We start from the raw sequence: 18,504 nt of genomic DNA on the forward strand, positions 1-18,504 counted from the left end.
CGAGCTCCCATGAAGGGAGCAACACACTCTTCCCCTACTATCGCCAAAGTCGCACCAACCTCTTCTTAACTATTATTCTGTTTCTAAAACAAACATGTTGCTCACTGCATCACTAGTGAACTACAGTGCTGGCAACTGAAATCCGACCCCCTTGACGGCGCGGCGCGCCGGCAAGGGGGTCGGATTTCAGTTGTCAGTACTGTAGGTAGACCACAATGACTCTGATGTACGGAGGATATTGCTTCAACATTAGCATTTTTTCTCTCTTCTTTTTTTACGGAAGCTTTAATAATGAATGTTATGTTCATTTTGCTTTCTGTTCTCTCTCTCTCTCTCTCCCTGTTGGAATCTTTTTAGATCATGTTCGAGACATTCAACGTGCCCGCTATGTACGTATCCATCCAAGCTGTACTTTCTCTGTATTCATCTGGTCGTACAACGGGGATAGTCCTGGACTCTGGTGACGGAGTCTCCCATACTGTACCTATTTATGAAGGTTACTCGCTACCCCATGCGATCTCGAGGATCGACTTAGCTGGGCGAGACCTGAACGATTACCTGATGCGAATGCTAACCGAGCGTGGCTACTCATTCACGACAACTGCTGAACGCGAAATCGTCCGTGATATCAAGGAGAAGCTAACATACGTAGCTCTCGACTTCGAACAGGAGATGACCACAGCATCACGCAGCTCTACAGTGGAGAAGAGCTACGAGCTACCAGATGGAGAAGTTATTAGTACTGGTAACGAACGTTTCCGCTGTCCTGAGGCTCTTTTCCAACCATCTCTCCTGGGCATGGAGCAGGCTGGCATACACGAAACGACGTACAATAGTATTATGAAGTGTGACGTGGACATCCCCAAGAACCTCTACTCCAGTATCGTTCTATCTGGTGGAACCACCATGTACCCGGGTATCGCTGACCGAATGCAAAAAGAGATATCTGCCCTCGCACCCAGCTCGATGAAGGTAAAGATCATCGCTCCACCTGAAAGGAAGTACTCTGCGTGGATCGGTGGCTCTATTCTAGCTTCGCTGCGCACCTTCCAGCCGATGTGGATCTGCAAGGAAGATTACAACGAATTTGGTCCAAGCATTGTAAACCGAAAGTGCATCAGCTATTAGTGGGCGCTACACTTCCGTACACATGTCTTGCTCTCGTCTTGTTTTTCTCTTTCTCTCTCTTAGGTCCTTCTCTATTTTTCTTGGCGCGCTTTGTCTGTGCAGACGCCGAGACCACCAAGTTCGGCTGAGCAGCAGGGCCCGCCGCCACTTTCCGCATTCATTCGAGAGCATAGTGGACTTAGTCAAAATAAACAAATAATATTATAATTACTTGTATATGTAGAAGAGAAAAGGACATATGGATACGAGTTAAGAGTAACTCTCCATCACTGTAACATGATACTATTATACAGTCATAAAGTGCAATAACTAGGCACAAAACTGACAGAGTACTGAACCATTCGACGTCCTGACACCTAGCTTCAACACATCGCCGTAGCGCTAACCGACAGCCTTCCAACTTGGAAGGTTCTTCTACATTTATTTATGGCTCACCATCCGAGTTTCATATTATAATTATGAAAACAATATAAAATCTAAGTTCAGTAGTACGAGGTGTGTACGTGTACGTACGATGAAAGAGACTGTGACGGAATGGAGAGCAGCCAATGGAGACGCTCGATTACACAGTACAAGATACATGTACAAGTACATGTATGTGTATCTTGAACCTGGAAGACCCTCTAAGAATAAACGGCAGACTGTCCAACCGTCACGACCTCGTCTGGTCAGTCCAGAGTTGAGAGAATCCTGCGTCCTGCTGAGGTCCTCATCCGGACGCCTTTCGTCCAGATTTCATGAAATGTGGACACTTTGGTCCCGCTTTCCACTTTTGTCAGCTGTTGGCCAAGACAGTTACTGGTAGTTTGTAATTAATTTTGTGTAATAAACTGCTTGTAAGATTGTGTATTTGTTGGTACTGCAATATAATGACTACAGTGCACTTACTATTTTCATCTTCCCTTTTAATATAGCTACATGTATGAATAGGATGAAGGCCGCAGACATCACGCAACTACGTTACTTGTTCGACATGTATGACTGTGTATTTCATAACAAAAATATTATTGAAACCCAGAATCGACTTGTGCAGGCAAATATATGCTGAATCTTCCCTTTTCTTATTATAAAATCGGCAAATTATTGGAATTGCCTTCCACCCAAGATTAACGCTATAGATTCTGTTTCAGAATTTCGGACACAATTTAGCGCTCATTAAAAACAGCATATATTTGCCTGCACAAGTCGATTCACTAATTAGTATATAAATCAAGAATCATTTTCACTGTTAGGAGATCTATTAGGCTGTGCCTTTGGGGAAAACCTTTAGCCCTTTATGTACCAGCAATCGAATGTACATGTACATGTACATGTACATGTAAGGGGCTATCGTAGCCAAAGAAGCAACCATGGCATGAAATCTAGAATTCTAGATAACTAACACACTTTTGTATACACGTTGTGTTTTCCTGACTCCATATGTACATGTATCACTGCACCCAGGTAAGCACGGATATTGGCACAGCATGCAGTAGGTCACAGGTCGATTACCAAAGATACGCGCCAATTGTGCAGAATTCTGACCAATCAGGGTGTCACAAAACATGAAGGATGAAAATTAGTTTGTGCTCATGTACTGGGAAGATAGGGACAGAACAACCTAACAAGCGTTGTCTCAGTGCATGAAGAGCAACAATATGTCAGGGATATGGTCACATTGTCACATATTTCAGGTGAAACAATTGGTTCAAAATTGCAGATTTTGAATTACTGTGTCAGATTCGAAATCAATAATTATTATAATTTTTTCTTCGCTTTGAAATGTCTTTCACAATAATTATTACACTTTCGTGCCTTCTCCTTAGGTGATATACAGGCAAGAACAGGGGGACAGAGTCAAGTACATTGTACAAGAAAGACGTGACATGCACTGTACATGATGTATCAGGGCAAAGAATAATAGCTTAAAATACAACAATGAGAAAATGAGTTACACGTCATGTAGGCATACATGTAGTCTGTTGACAAGGATGAAGACAAAGTGAACATGTGAAGAAACCTCATCTCTTTGACAGCTACAGACAGTACAGAAGGGTGCAGACTACAGACTCACTAAAGAAGTAAAGTTAGTCATGTCGGACTGGGATGCTCTAGGTAGGGATTTCAGTCACGTGACTTTTTGGCCCGAAAGAGCCTTCATGCAGCTGCATTGATTTGGGGATCTGCGCATGGCACAATTTTTGCGGAGGCGTTCGACTGTCACTGGATGGTGCAGTGACGCTTGGATACAAAATCGAACGGGTTTACATGAGAGTAGAGGTTTTGAGCTTTCATTTGGTACCAATCTCGGTGAAATGGCGTAAAAAAGACTGGATTCGTGCGTCTTTCAATGATTTCAAAGTCGATTTTCGATTTGATGCAAGCATTGCACACACTCGCAACATCGATAATCGGATTCTGCACCCTCGATTTAGTTTAGATCAGTTCCTTGTATCTAGCTGACGAGTCGCGGTTGTTCGCGAAATTTAGTAGAACGCCATGGCGTGCGAGAAAGACGAGTCTTGGATTGGCCCTCTGTGCAAGAAGCTGTCTCTGACGTGTAAACAGTTGCAATGCGTTCCGTCTTGACTCGCCATCAGGGCGGGTAGCAGTGGATAGTCCTGGCCAGCTGACGAACAGCCTCGTCCTTGAACTTCTGTCGTGGACTACGAACACGCAAATAAAATTTAATGCAGTCGCTGATTTTGCTGTTAACATGTTGTCAGCAGTGGATGGCAAGGAAATAGACAAAGTGAACGCGAAAGCAGTTGGGACGAAAGTCAAGCGGGTGAGATACCGACGGAAGAAGCTGCTGAAGGACAACGCCGAGGACGCCATCAGCGAACTGCTTTGTCAGCCGTTCGTTCTGCCTGAACTGGATGTCATCCCAGCACATAATGTCGGTACTGAATCGTGTGACATTCAAAAAGAAAATGCCAGTAAATTTGAAAAAAAATCTGTTGAAAGCCTGTCAAAGAAAATCATTGATCTGGAAGAAGAATTAGCAAGAAAAAGGGAAACTGCAGAAATCTGTTGTGTGTTCCACGCGCCGAACCTGACACATCGGCCTTTAGCATTGACTCTCCTCCTCTCCTCTAGTTGCTTTAAACGTTCTCGGCTAAAACGAGATGTCAACCGGCATGTGGCTCGCCAGCATGGACTCTCTTACCCTGACTCTGGCTCCCTGTCACAAGGGAGTGACGTGGCCCTATGGGGCAGTCATGCTATAGTAGTAGTATGTGTGTGTGTGAGTGTGTGTGCGTGTGGGTGGGTGTTGGCGCACGGACTGGTGGTGGGTGCGCGTGTTCATGGATGAACAGCTCTATATGTATGCTTGAAATGGTGTGTGAGAGTGCTGTTGCTGTTGTTGCTGCTGCTGAGCCTCTGTCTCTCCTTCTGGCATGTGAACATTGCAATGTCGCGTATTAATTGTGAGGCCAGTCGCAACCACTTTTGCTGAGCGCGTCACTTGTAGATACATGTATGCTATATTTTTACTTCGGCCGGGAAGCTCATTGTCCTGTTTCTTGTTCAAACATTAATTGGTACATGTATGCTATGCCATATCAGTATGTACATTTATCCAACAGGTGAATTTTGATACAATGAGCAGCAGTTTCATAGATTCTAAGCCTGTTGCTAAGGTCGTTGCTATGGACGCCATTGTTGTTATTTCTGTTCAGTTTTTAAAAATTCAAAAAAATATTCCGGGATTTTATACCGGTGGGCTCCACCAATCATGCTGTCCAAGTTTGGTGCGATTTGGAGCACTTTGGGCTGTTGCTAGGGTGTTGCTATGGCCTTCTTGAAACCCGTTTTGTGCCGTGCTCGTATACTTGCCGATGAAGGGTACCCACCCGTATTCAAATGATCATAACTCTGGTTTCCCTTGGCCGATTGCTCTGATTTTTTGGCTGGTTGATAATCACATCCATATTATCTTTCATTTGAGCCATAACTGCAGTATGCACTGTTGACAACAAAAAACCGCCTGAAATCCCTACTCTAGGCTAGCATTAGCAGCTCAACCACAAGTGAATGGCTCATTGGCATTGTATGACATGTCGACACTTGAGATAAGACAGCCTTGACACTGACAGGAGAGATGCCTTTGGTTATGGAGCTGGCTACAATGTTTGCTGTACTGGCATGCTGGGCCTTTCTTTCTGATTTGAAGATTCGTGTGAGTGATGGCATGAGGATACGCGCGGCTGACGCACACAACGGAACGCAATGCCCGCAGTCTTCGCAGTCTTTCGTTGCTATGAAAGAGCTAGTACTAGTGTTACTTCACCATAATTAGTATTGTTCATGTCGCACTGGCTTAGAGGCGAAACAAAGAAGCGAAAAAACCCATTGAAATGAACCACGGCCACATTCAATGTCACAATGATTGTGCTCTCATCAAATAATTATTATAATGATTTTCTTTTTACTCTCTCCCTGCCACACGTACACGGCTATCATCAGTATTTCCAGCGCTCATTATTTATCCCGCACTTTCCGTGTGTAGGGGTCAATGTCTATTGGTAGAATTCATTCATGTTGATCGAGTCATGCTGCGATATTGGTCGGCGCTAAACTAGCTCCAGTAGTGCAGATCCAAGCGTGTACCGAAGGATTTGCGATCTATCAAAGACATTGTGCTAGAGCGAAATGCAGCCTCACTAAGTTCTACATGATTGTGCAACAACACAATAATATTATTAGATTCACCTCTCCTTTCAGCAGAATGTGTGACGACGCTGTTGCAGCTCTTGTCGTTGACAATGGCTCCGGAATGTGCAAGGCCGGTTTCGCCGATGGTGACGCACCGCGAGCCGTGTTTCCGTCGGTTGTCGGCCGTTTTAGGGAGCAAGGCGGCGTTATGGCGAGAAAGAGAGATAATTACATCGGAGATGGGGCGCTGTCGAGACGGGGAGCACTGACTCTCACGTATCCAATCGAACAAGGTATCATCACTCACTGGGATGACATGGAAAAGGTATGCCCTTTTCATGATTATCAAACACATGTAATCAGCAAATGCAGTTTTGACTAAACTATCTCAATGGTAGAACTGTGAATGTTGTGAATTTGTGAGGAGAATGTTGGACATGTGAGCATCGTTTAATTATTTCTCCAGCCTCTTGCCGTTTCAGCACCCTCAAACTTGCGAACATGTTGCATACAAGAGAGAGATTGGAAGCTGTGTTACAACTCTGAGTTTCACGTATTACTACGATCATCAGGCAGCTGATGGATCCAAAACGGGCAGCCAGAACATATGGGGGGGGGGGGGCAAGGTGGGAAATTCTGAGGGGCATCATAGCGCAAGAGTCAGGTTCAGGCATGAAGTTGCCAAGTCTTCAGACTTGGGGCTTGTAGCAGCAGCAGTTCCAGCGTGAATGAGAATACAAGGGCGTCGGAACCGCACCGGCCATGGCCGCCCCACTTTTTCGGCCGTTTTTTTTTTTTTTTTTTAGCACACTGCAACAAAGCGCGATGATCTCAGCGCAAACGTGGCAAATCCTTGTCCCCGATCGTGGTTTGTTGCAGAATCAAAAGTCCATGTACACTGAAATGGCACCAAATGCCTGGGAATGCTTGCAATTGGCTTCAATTTTTGAATTTTTTTCCCGGGGGAGGGTAATGTTTGTCCCCGATCGTAGCATCTTCTTGGTTTTTTGCAGAATCAAAAAGTCTTTCATTGTAGTTACCGTACACTGAAATGGCACCAAATGCCCGGAAATGCTTGCAATTGGCTTTAATTTTTGAAATTTTTTCCCGGGGGAGGACCCCCCGACCCCCCCTTCCATGGCCGCCCCACCTCCAAAGTCGTTCCGACGCGCCTGGAATAGAGCTGGGAACTTGTATGTAAATGCCAAATGCATACACCATTACACACACATACACCCACACTCTCTCCCTTTTCTCACATACACATACACTCGCACACGCGTACACGTACACACACACACACGCACTACTTCTACTACTACAGTCCTGGCAACTGAAATCCGACCGCCTTGCCGGCGCGGCGCGTCGCCAAGGCGGTCGGATTTCAGTTTCCAGCACTGTGCTATAGCATGACTGCCCCATAGAGCCACGTCACTCCCTTGTGACAAAGAGCCAGAGTCAGGGTAAGAGAGCACACACACACACACACACACACATTCTCTAAATCTCTCTCTCTCTCTCTCTCTCACACACACACACACACACATTCATTCTCGAAATCTCTCTCTCTCACACATACACACGCACATTCATTCTCGAAATCTCTCACACACACACACACATTCATTCTCTGCATCACACACACACACACATTCTCGAAATCACATACACACACAAACACACACACACACATTCTCTCTCTCTCTCTCACACACACACAAACACACACACACACGCGCGCGCGCGTACGCCCACAATACTCGTCCGTTCATTCTCACACCTACCGCACACATACTTGCACCTTCACTTATCCAATCACCCACACGCACTCTCTTTGTCACGCATGCACACACACACACTCACACATGCGCGCACACTCACACACACACACACACGCACACATACGCGCACACACACACACACACACACATACGCGCGCGTGCACACACACACACACACAAATAGGCGGGACTACCAGCTAGATTCACGTGACCTTGCGGACAAAGTTACGGAGGTAGAACTTGTTTTCATGACGGCACTTGGACACAAGCTCTGACCTCTTGTTGAGGGAGCGGGTCTTGTCGGCCCAGGAAGTCAATAGCTTCTCGGTCAGACACAGGTTGCAGCGCTTCGAGATGTTAGAGTATGGTTCAGCTCTCCCCACAACGGACCACCTGATACTGTAAGTTTTGTTTTCATCCTTCAGTCTCCAGATGTGTCTAGACGTCTGGTTGCGGTCTCATGCTTCTGGTGGCGAATGGTATGTTGATGACCATTGAATCGTGTCTTGAATGTCCCTTCCGTTAATCCAGTGTACTCCTTCATGTTGCTGCCGGTTATATGTGCCCTGTACACAATGCTCGATGTTAGACAGTTTCCTTCCAAGGGGCAATCGTTTTTGACACGGCAGTTACAGGTTCTCACATCCTTGGTCTTTTTCTGGTGGTCGCTGCGGAGGATACTATTGTTGTGTTGCTTTACGATGGTGGCGACATTTGGCATGCAACTGTAACTGAACTTTAGCCTGTTTCGGTTAATTACCTTCACCACTTGACTGCGAACATGTTGCATATCTACGTGTACATGTATGTGCACTTTAGGCCGCAACCACACTACGTAAAAATCACAGTACAAATTTTCATGCATATCTCAGTACAAGTCGGTACGCAACCACACCACACTTTTCGGTCTGCAGAGATGACGTTTTCACGCGACCAGCACGTGACGTTGTCGTACCAAAGCGTGTGTACCATGCGCTGAAAAAGACCGGGAAATTCAAAAACAATGCTGATGCTGATGTTATGTACGACGACCAGGTACAAAAACAAAGTTGTACACAGGAGAAGGAGCGCGAAAACGACGAAAACGACAAACGTGGCTTTCTACAGGGGTGCGCCAGTTGCTGAAAACCTACAAAGCGCTTTTTGCATTTCGTACGCGTCGGCATGACGATTTCTACTGTAATGCCGTTTGTACGTGATTTTGTACCTAGTGTGGTTGCAGCCTTACATAAGGATCTACGAAACAAGAACTTTGCAATTCGTGTTCGTGTTCGCAATTCAACTTGAAATATTATAGCCTACAATGAGAATTGCATATTCACGTTATGAGCATGTACCTGCCAACCTCTGCAAATCTGAGACGGAGACAGTGGAATACCAATGTATGAAAATGAGATGTAACACCCGTGTATGTTTTGGTCTTGTCCGTAGATCTGGCACCATACGTTCTACAATGAGTTGGATGTTGCGCCCGAAGAGCGCCCAGTATTGCTCACCGAGGCTCCTCTGAACCCCAAGGCCAACAGGGAGAAGATGACACAGGTAAATAACACGCTGCGTTTGTCGATAAATTGCCATGGTTCTACCTATCAACTCCTAGCAGTTGTCCACTATTGCTCTGTTTCCAAAACAAACATGTTGCTCACTGCATCACTAGTTAAGTACATGTAGGCAGACCACAGTGACTCTCATGTACGGAGGATATAGCGGTAACATTAGCATTTTTCTTTTTTTATATTTTTTTACGAAAGCTTTAATAATGAATTTTATGCTCATTTTGCTTTCTGTTCTCTCTCTCTCTCTCTCTCTCTCTCTCTCTCCTTGTTGGAATCTTTTTAGATCATGTTCGAGACATTCAACGTGCCCGCTATGTACGTATCCGTCCAAGCTGTACTTTCTCTGTATTCAACTGGTCGTACAACGGGGATAGTCCTGGACTCTGGTGACGGAGTCTCCCATACTGTACCTATTTATGAAGGCTACGCGCTAACCCATGCGATCTCGAAGATCGACTTAGCTGGGCGAGACCTGAACGATTACCTGATGCGAATGCTAACCGAGCGTGGCTACTCATTCACGACAACTGCTGAACGCGAAATCGTCCGTGATATCAAGTAGAAGCTAACATACGTAGCTCTCGACTTCGAACAGGAGATGACCACAGCATCACGCAGCTCTACAGTGGAGAAGAGCTACGAGCTACCAGATGGAGAAGTTATTAGTATTGGTAACGAACGTTTCCGCTGTCCCGAGGCTCTTTTCCAACCATCTCTCCTGGGCATGGAGCAGGCTGGCATACACGAAACGACGTACAATAGTATTATGAAGTGTGACGTGGACATCCCCAAGAACCTCTACTCCAGTATCGTTCTATCTGGTGGAACCACCATGTACCCGGGTATCGCTGACCGAATGCAAAAAGAGATCTCTGCCCTCGCACCCAGCTCGATGAAGGTAAAGATCATCGCTCCACCTGAAAGGAAGTACTCTGCGTGGATCGGTGGCTCTATTCTAGCTTCGCTGCGCACCTTCCAGCCGATGTGGATCTGCAAGGAAGATTACAACGAATTTGGTCCAAGCATTGTAAACCGAAAGTGCATCAGCTATTAGTGGGCGCTACACTTCCGTACACATGTCTTGCTCTCGTCTTGTTTTTCTCTTTCTCTCTCTTAGGTCCTTCTCTATTTTTCTTGGCGCGCTTTGTCTGTGCAGACGCCGAGACCACCAAGTTCGGCTGAGCAGCAGGGCCCGCCGCCACTTTCCGCATTCATTCGAGAGACTTAGTCAAAATAAACAAATAATATTATAATTACTTGTATATGTAGAAGAGAAAAGGACATATGGATACGAGTTAAGAGTAACTCTCCATCACTGTAACATGATACTATTATACAGTCATAAAGTGCAATAACTAGGCACAAAACTGACAGAGTACTGAACCATTCGACGTCCTGACACCTAGCTTCAACACATCGCCGTAGCGCTAACCGACAGCCTTCCAACTTGGAAGGTTCTTCTACATTTATTTATGGCTCACCATCCGAGTTTCATATTATAATTATGAAAACAATATAAAATCTAAGTTCAGTAGTACAGTAGTACAGTAGTACAGTCATGTAATAATAATAACTTTATTAGGATGACCCAAAAGGCAAATCGCCTATCGAGGTGTGTACGTGTACGTACGATGAAAGAGACTGTGACGGAATGGAGAGCAGCCAATGGAGACGCTCGATTACACAGTACAAGATACACATACATGTACAAGTACATGTATGTGTATCTTGAACCTGGAAGACCCTCTAAGAATAAACGGCAGACTGTCCAACCGTCACGACCTCGTCTGGTCAGTCCAGAGTTGAGAGAATCCTGCGTCCTGCTGAGGTCCTCATCCGGACGCCTTTCGTCCAGATTTCATGAAATGTGGACACTTTGGTCCCGCTTTCCACTTTTGTCAGCTGTTGGCCAAGACAGTTACTGGTAGTTTGTAATTAATTTTGTGTAATAAACTGCTTGTAAGATTGTGTATTTGTTGGTACTGCAATATAATGACTACAGTGCACTTACTATTTTCATCTTCCCTTTTAATATAGCTACATGTATGAATAGGATGAAGGCCGCAGACATCACGCAACTACGTTACTTGTTCGACATGTATGACTGTGTATTTTATAACAAAAATATTATTGAAACCCAGAATCGACTTGTGCAGGCAAATATATGCTGAATCTTCCCTTTTCTTATTATAAAATCGGCAAATTATTGGAATTGCCTTCCACCCAAGATTAACGCTATAGATTCTGTTTCAGAATTTCGGACACAATTTAGCGCTCATTAAAAACAGCATATATTTGCCTGCACAAGTCGATTCACTAATTAGTATATAAATCAAGAATCATTTTCACTGTTAGGAGATCTATTAGGCTGTGCCTTTGGGGAAAACCTTTAGCCCTTTATGTACCAGCAATCGAATGTACATGTACATGTACATGTACATGTAAGGGGCTATCGTAGCCAAAGAAGCAACCATGGCATGAAATCTAGAATTCTAGATAACTAACACACTTTTGTATACAAGTTGTGTTTTCCTGACTCCATATGTACATGTATCACTGCACCCCGGTAAGCACGGATATTGGCACAGCATGCAGTAGGTCACAGGTCGATTACCAAAGATACGCGCCAATTGTGCAGAATTCTGACCAATCAGGGTGTCACAAAACATGAAGGATGAAAATTAGTTTGTGCTCATGTACTGGGAAGATAGGGACAGAACAACCTAACAAGCGTTGTCTCAGTGCATGAAGAGCAACAATATGCCAGGGATATGGTCACATTGTCACATATTTCAGGTTCAAAATTGCAGATTTTGAATTATTGTAATTGTGTCAGATTCGAAATCAATATTAATTTTTCTTCGCTTTGAAATGTGTTTCACAATAATTATTACACTTTCGTGCCTTCTCCTTAGGTGATATACAGGCAAGAACAGAGGAACAGGGGGACAGAGTCAAGTAGTAATTTATAGCTAGTTTAGGCTAAATCGACAAATCGAGTCAATAATCCCAACCTGATCGCAAGGCTAAATTTGCAAAAACTCGCGTTCACGTCGAGCGTGAGTTGACCTCAACTCACGTCATGAACGGGAGTTTCGACGCCAAAATTTGCCACACCGACGTGAAATTTCACGGTGTAGTGCAGAACAACGTGAAGCGAAACCTCTCTATTGTACAAGAAAGACGTGACATGCACTGTACATGATGTATCAGGGCAAAGAATAATAGCTAAAATACAACAATGAGAAAATGAGTTACACGTGACGTCATGTAGGCATACATGTACATGTAGTCTGTAGACAAGGATGAAGACAAAGTGAACATGTGAAGAAACCTCATCTCTTTGACAGCTACAGACAGTAGAGAAGGGTGCAGACTACAGACTATTGAGGAGTAAAGTCATGTCGGACTGGGATGCTCTAGCATTAGCAGCTCAACCACAAGTGAATGACTCATTGGCATTGTATGACATGTCGACACTTGAGATAAGACAGCCTTGACACTGACAGGAGAGATGCCTTTGGTTATGGAGCTGGCTACAATGTTTGCTGTACTGGCATGCTGGGCCTTTCTTTCTGATTTGAAGATTCGTGTGAGTGATGGCATGAGGATACGCGCGGCTGACGCACACAACGGAACGCAATGCCCGCAGTCTTCGCAGTCTTTCGTTGCTATGAAAGAGCTAGTACTAGTGTTACTTCACCATAATTAGTATTGTTCATGTCGCACTGGCTTAGAGGCGAAACAAAGAAGCGAAAAAAACCATTGAAATGAACCACGGCCACATTCAATGTCACAATGATTGTGCTCTCATCAAATAATTATTATAATGATTTTCTTTTTACTCTCTCCCTGCCACACGTACACCATGCATGGTACACGGCTATCATCAGTATTTCCAGCGCTCATTATAATTTATCCCGCACTTTCCGTGTGTATGGGGTCCATGTCTAGTATTCATGTTGATCGAGTCATGCTGCGGTATTGGTCGGCGCTAAACTAGCTCCAGTAGTGCAGATCCAAGCGTGTACCGAAGGATTTGCGATCTATCAAAGACATTGTGCTAGAGCGAAATGCAGCCTCACTAAGTTCTACATGATTGTGCAACAACACAATAATATTATTAGATTCACCTCTCCTTTCAGCAGAATGTGTGACGACGCTGTTGCAGCTCTTGTCGTTGACAATGGCTCCGGAATGTGCAAGGCCGGTTTCGCCGATGGTGACGCACCGCGAGCCGTGTTTCCGTCGGTTGTCGGCCGTTTTAGAGAGCAAGGCGGCGTTATGGCGAGAAAGAGAGATAATTACATCGGAGATGGGGCGCTGTCGAGACGGGGAGCACTGACTCTCACGTATCCAATCGAACAAGGTATCATCACTAACTGGGATGACATGGAAAAGGTATGCCCTTTTCATGATTATCAAACACATGTAATCAGCAAATGCAGTTTTGACTAAACTATCTCAATGGTAGAACTGTGAATGTTGTGAATTTGTGAGGAGAATGTTGGACATGTGAGCATCGTTTAATTATTTCTCCAGCCTCTTGCCGTTTCAGCACCCTCAACCTTGCGAACATGTTGCATACAAGAGAGAGATTGGAAGCTGTGTTACAACTCTGAGTTTCACGTATTACTACGATCATCAGGCAGCTGATGGATCCAAAACGGGCAGCCAGAACATTATGGGGGGGGGGGCAAGGTGGGAAATTCTGAGGGCATCATAGCGCAAGAGTCAGGTTCAGGCATGAAGTTGCCAAGTCTTCAGACTTGGGGCTATGCAGCAGCAGCAGTTCCAGCGTGAATGAGAATACAAGGGCGTCGGAACCGCACTGGCCGGGGCGGCCATGGCCGCCCCACTTTTTCGGCCGTTTTTTTTTTTTTTTTTTTTTTAGCACACTGCAACAAAGCGCGATGATCTCAGCGCAAACGTGGCAAATCCTTGTCCCCGATCGTGGTTTGTTGCAGAATCAAAAGTCCATGTACACTGAAATGGCACCAAATGCCTGGGAATGCTTGCAATTGGCTTCAATTTTTGAATTTTTTCCCGGGGGAGGGTAATGTTTGTCCCCGATCGTAGCATCTTCTTGGTTTTTTGCAGAATCAAAAAGTCTTTCATTGTAGTTACCTTACACTGAAATGGCACCAAATGCCCGGAAATGCTTGCAATTGGCTTTAATTTTTGAAATTTTTTCCCGGGGGAGGAGCCCCCGACCCCCCCTTCCATGGCCACCCCACCTCCAAAGTCGTTCCGACGCGCCTGGAATAGAGCTGGGAACTTGCATGTAAATGCCAAATGCATACACCATTACACACACATACACCCACACTCTCTCCCTTTTCTCACATACACAAACACTCGCACACGCGTACACGTACACACACACACACGCACTACTTCTACTACTACAGTCCTGGCAACTTAAATCCGACCGCCTTGCCGGCGCGGCGCGTCGCCAAGGCGGTCGGATTTCAGTTTCCAGCACTGTGCTATAGCATGACTGCCCCATAGAGCCACGTCACTCCCTTGTGACGAAGAGCCAGAGTCAGGGTAAGAGAGCACACACACACACACACACACACACACACACACACACATTCTCTAAATCTCTCTCTCTCACACACACACACACACATTCATTCTCGAAATCTCTCTCTCACACATACACACGCACATTCATTCTCGAAATCTCTCACACACACACACACATTCATTCTCTGCATCACACACACACACACATTCTCGAAATCACATACACACACAAACACACACACACACACATTCTCTCTCTCTCTCACACACACAAACACACACACACACACACGCGCGTACGCCCACAATACTCGTCCGTTCATTCTCACACCTACCGCACACATACTTGCACCTTCACTTATCCAATCACCCACACGCACTCTCTTTGTCACGCATGCACACACACACACTCACACATGCGCACACACTCACACACACACACCCACACATACGCGCACACACACACACACACACACACACATACGCGCGCGTGCACACACACACACACACAAATAGGCGGGACTACCAGCTAGATTCACGTGACCTTGCGGACAAAGTTACGGAGGTAGAACTTGTTTTCATGACGGCACTTGGACACAAGCTCTGACCTCTTGTTGAGGGAGCGGGTCTTGTCGGCCCAGGAAGTCAATAGCTTCTCGGTCAGACACAGGTTGCAGCGCTTCGAGATGTTAGAGTATGGTTCAGCTCTCCCCACAACGGACCACCTGATACTGTAAGGTTTGTTTTCATCCTTCAGTCTCCAGATGTGTCTAGACGTCTGGTTGCGGTCTCATGCTTCTGGTGGCGAATGGTATGTTGATGAGTCGGATCATGACCATTGAATCGTGTCTTGAATGTCCCTTCCGTTAATCCAGTGTACTCCTTCATGTTGCTGCCGGTTATATGTGCCCTGTACACAATGCTCGATGTTAGACAGTTTCCTTCCAAGGGGCAATCGTTTTTGACACGGCAGTTACAGGTTCTCACATCCTTGGTCTTTTTCTGGTGGTCGCTGCGCAGGATACTATTGTTGTGTTGCTTTACGATGGTGGCGACATTTGGCATGCAACTGTAACTGAACTTTAGCCTGTTTCGGTTAATTACCTTCACCACTTGACTGCGAACATGTTGCATATCTACGTGTACATGTATGTGCGCTTTAGGCCGCAACCACACTACGTAAAAATCACAGTACAAATTTTCATGCATATCTCAGTACAAGTCGGTACGCAACCACACTACACTTTTCGGTCTGCAGAGATGACGTTTTCACGCGACCAGCACGTGACGTTGTCGTACCAAAGCGTGTGTACCATGCGCTGAAAAAGACCGGGAAATTCAAAAACAATGCTGATGCTGATGTTATGTACGACGACCAGGTACAAAAACAAAGTTGTACACAGGAGAAGGAGCGCGAAAACGACGAAAACGACAAACGTGGCTTTCTACAGGGGTGCGCCAGTTGCTGAAAACCTACAAAGCGCTTTTTGCATTTCGTACGCGTCGGCATGACGACTTCTACTGTAATGCCGTTTGTACGTGATTTTGTACCTAGTGTGGTTGCAGCCTTACATAAGGATCTACGAAACAAGAACTTTGCAATTCGTCTTCGTGTTCGCAATTCAACTTGAAATATTATAGCCTACAATGAGAATTGCATATTCACGTTATGAGCATGTACCTGCCAACCTCTGCAAATCTGAGACGGAGACAGTGGAATACCAATGTATGAAAATGAGATGTAACACCCGTGTATGTTTTGGTCTTGTCCGTAGATCTGGCACCATACGTTCTACAATGAGTTGGATGTTGCGCCCGAAGAGCGCCCAGTATTGCTCACCGAGGCTCCTCTGAACCCCAAGGCCAACAGGGAGAAGATGACACAGGTAAATAACACGCTGCGTTTGTCGATAAATTGCCATGGTTCTACCTATCAACTCCTAGCAGTTGTCCACTATTGCTCTGTTTCCAAAACAAGCATGTTGCTCACTGCATCACTAGTTAAGTACATGTAGGCAGACCACAGTGACTCTCATGTACGGAGGATATAGCGGTAACATTAGCATTTTTCTTTTTTTATATTTTTTTACGAAAGCTTTAATAATGAATGTTATGCTCATTTTGCTTTCTGTTCTCTCGCTCTCTCTCTCTCTCCTTGTTGAAATCTTTTTAGATCATGTTCGAGACATTCAACGTGCCCGCTATGTACGTATCCATCCAAGCCGTACTTTCTCTGTATTCAACTGGTCGTACAACGGGGATAGTCCTGGACTCTGGTGACGGAGTCTCCCATACTGTACCTATTTATGAAGGCTACGCGCTACCCCATGCGATCTCGAGGATCGACTTAGCTGGGCGAGATCTGACCGATCACCTTATGCAAATCCTGAACGAGCGTGGCTACGCATTCAGGACAACTGATGAACGCGAAATCGTCCGTGATATCAAGGAGAAGCTAGCATACGTAGCTCTCGACTTCGAACAGGAGATGACCACAGCATCACGCAGCTCTACAGCGGAGAAGAGCTACGAGCTACCAGATGGACTAGTTATTAGTATTGGTAACGAACGTTTCCGCTGTCCCGAGGCTCTTTTCCAACCATCTCTCCTGGGCATGGAGCAGGCTGGCATACACGAAATGATACACAATAGTATCATGAAGTGTGACGTGGACATCCAGCTCAAGAACCTCTACTCCAGTATCGTTCTGTCTGGTGGAACCACCATGTACCCAGGTATCGCTGACCGAATGCACAAAGAGATATCTGCCCTCGCACCCAGCTCTACGAAGGTAAAGATCATCGCTCCACCTGAAAGGAAGTACGCTGTCTGGATCGGTGGCTCTATTATGGCTTCGCTGTCCACCTTCCAGCAGATGTGGATTTCCAAGAAAGAATACGATGAATCTGGTCCGAGTATTGTCCACCGAAAGTGCTTTTAAGTTCAGTTGTACATGTAGGCATGATGGAAGAGACTGTGACGGAATGGACTTCCCGGTAATTGGTCTAGAGAACTTTTCACACATTCCACCATTTTCGTCTAACTGTCACGTGACCACGTATTCAGTGTCTGCAGGTTACTGTATCTGTCATTGTCTTTGCTTTGGTACAGTAATACACTTAAATCAGGCACGTGCGCCGGTGCCCTTCAAGCAGGGGGTTCCAGGGGGCCTCCCTCGGGAAAATTTTCAAAAAAATGAAGCAAAATCCTGCATTCTGAGCGAAAAAAGGGGGGTTCCGGGCACCCAGGAACCCATGCGGGGCACGCGCCTGCTTAAAAGTGCATTACTGTACCATTCAGCATAGTCCGGCTGCCACTAGTAAGCACTTTTTGGCATCGTGCTTTGTGCGCATTATTTTGGGGAATACTACACGCTGGCCAACAGCGAGATTTCGCAGGAAGTTGGTTAGTCCAGCAAGAACTTACTTGGATGTCCTGTGCGATCATGAAATCCTCTTACAGAGACATTCAGCAGTATTATTATTATTGCATAACAGCATTGGGTATTACGCTCCTCGGCTTTCGTCTTGTTGAGCACTCTCAATAGGCTGCTCTAGGGCTGCTGCATCACGCAATGCCACCTAACGTTACTTTTGTAGTTTGAGCACTCTGGCGCTAGAGCGACGAGCTAGCTTAATATCTGTGGTACCTCCTTTGCACCATGGCTGGTAGCTCGGCCTATTTTGCTCGTAGCTGTACTGATGAGGCCTTTATGGCCGAAACAGCTTCCTGTCTACAGCATTGGGTATTATTATTTCGTGCATTTTCGCGTTGAAGTCGACTGATAGGTCCACTTCTTCGCTTGTGCTGGACAATGAAGGCAGTAGGATAACAAAAATTAATAATATGCTGTGGAAATGAAAGATTTA

General features: G+C 45.5%; 2 protein-coding genes and 1 pseudogene across 2 annotated transcripts; all 3 read left to right on the forward strand.

The window, feature by feature from the left end:
* The first annotated feature begins 330 nt into the window (after positions 1 to 330).
* LOC135811497 (actin, plasmodial isoform-like) lies at positions 331 to 1,277 on the forward strand. Its single transcript, XM_065324735.1, has one exon. It carries the CDS (start codon positions 361 to 363, stop codon positions 1,126 to 1,128), a length of 768 nt encoding a protein of 255 aa, XP_065180807.1. The 5' UTR covers positions 331 to 360; the 3' UTR covers positions 1,129 to 1,277.
* A 4,252-nt stretch (positions 1,278 to 5,529) lies between these two features.
* LOC135811499 (actin-like) lies at positions 5,530 to 10,630 on the forward strand (annotated as a pseudogene).
* Positions 10,631 to 13,051: 2,421 nt separating this feature from the next.
* Positions 13,052 to 18,149, forward strand: LOC135811500 (actin, clone 302-like). Its single transcript, XM_065324736.1, has 3 exons — positions 13,052 to 13,504; positions 16,411 to 16,521; positions 16,809 to 18,149. The coding sequence occupies exons 1-3, from the start codon at positions 13,199 to 13,201 to the stop codon at positions 17,574 to 17,576; spliced, it is 1,185 nt and encodes a 394-aa protein (XP_065180808.1). The 5' UTR covers positions 13,052 to 13,198; the 3' UTR covers positions 17,577 to 18,149.
* The last annotated feature ends 355 nt before the right edge of the window (positions 18,150 to 18,504 follow it).

Source organism: Sycon ciliatum, chromosome 3 (genome assembly GCF_964019385.1).
Source record: "Sycon ciliatum chromosome 3, ocSycCili1.1, whole genome shotgun sequence".
Taxonomy (NCBI): Eukaryota; Metazoa; Porifera; class Calcarea; order Leucosolenida; family Sycettidae; genus Sycon; species Sycon ciliatum.

What these genes read in the sequence shown, in the direction of transcription:
- LOC135811497 (XM_065324735.1), top strand. Translation starts at nt 361, where the DNA reads ATGTTCGAGACATTCAACGTGCCCGCTATGTACGTATCCATCCAAGCT.
- LOC135811500 (XM_065324736.1), top strand. Translation starts at nt 13,199, where the DNA reads ATGATTGTGCAACAACACAATAATATTATTAGATTCACCTCTCCTTTC. An exon ending in ACTGGGATGACATGGAAAAG is followed by an intron (nt 13,505 to 16,410) that starts GTATGCCCTTTT and finishes TCTTGTCCGTAG; the next exon opens with ATCTGGCACCATACGTTCTA. An exon ending in ACAGGGAGAAGATGACACAG is followed by an intron (nt 16,522 to 16,808) that starts GTAAATAACACG and finishes AAATCTTTTTAG; the next exon opens with ATCATGTTCGAGACATTCAA.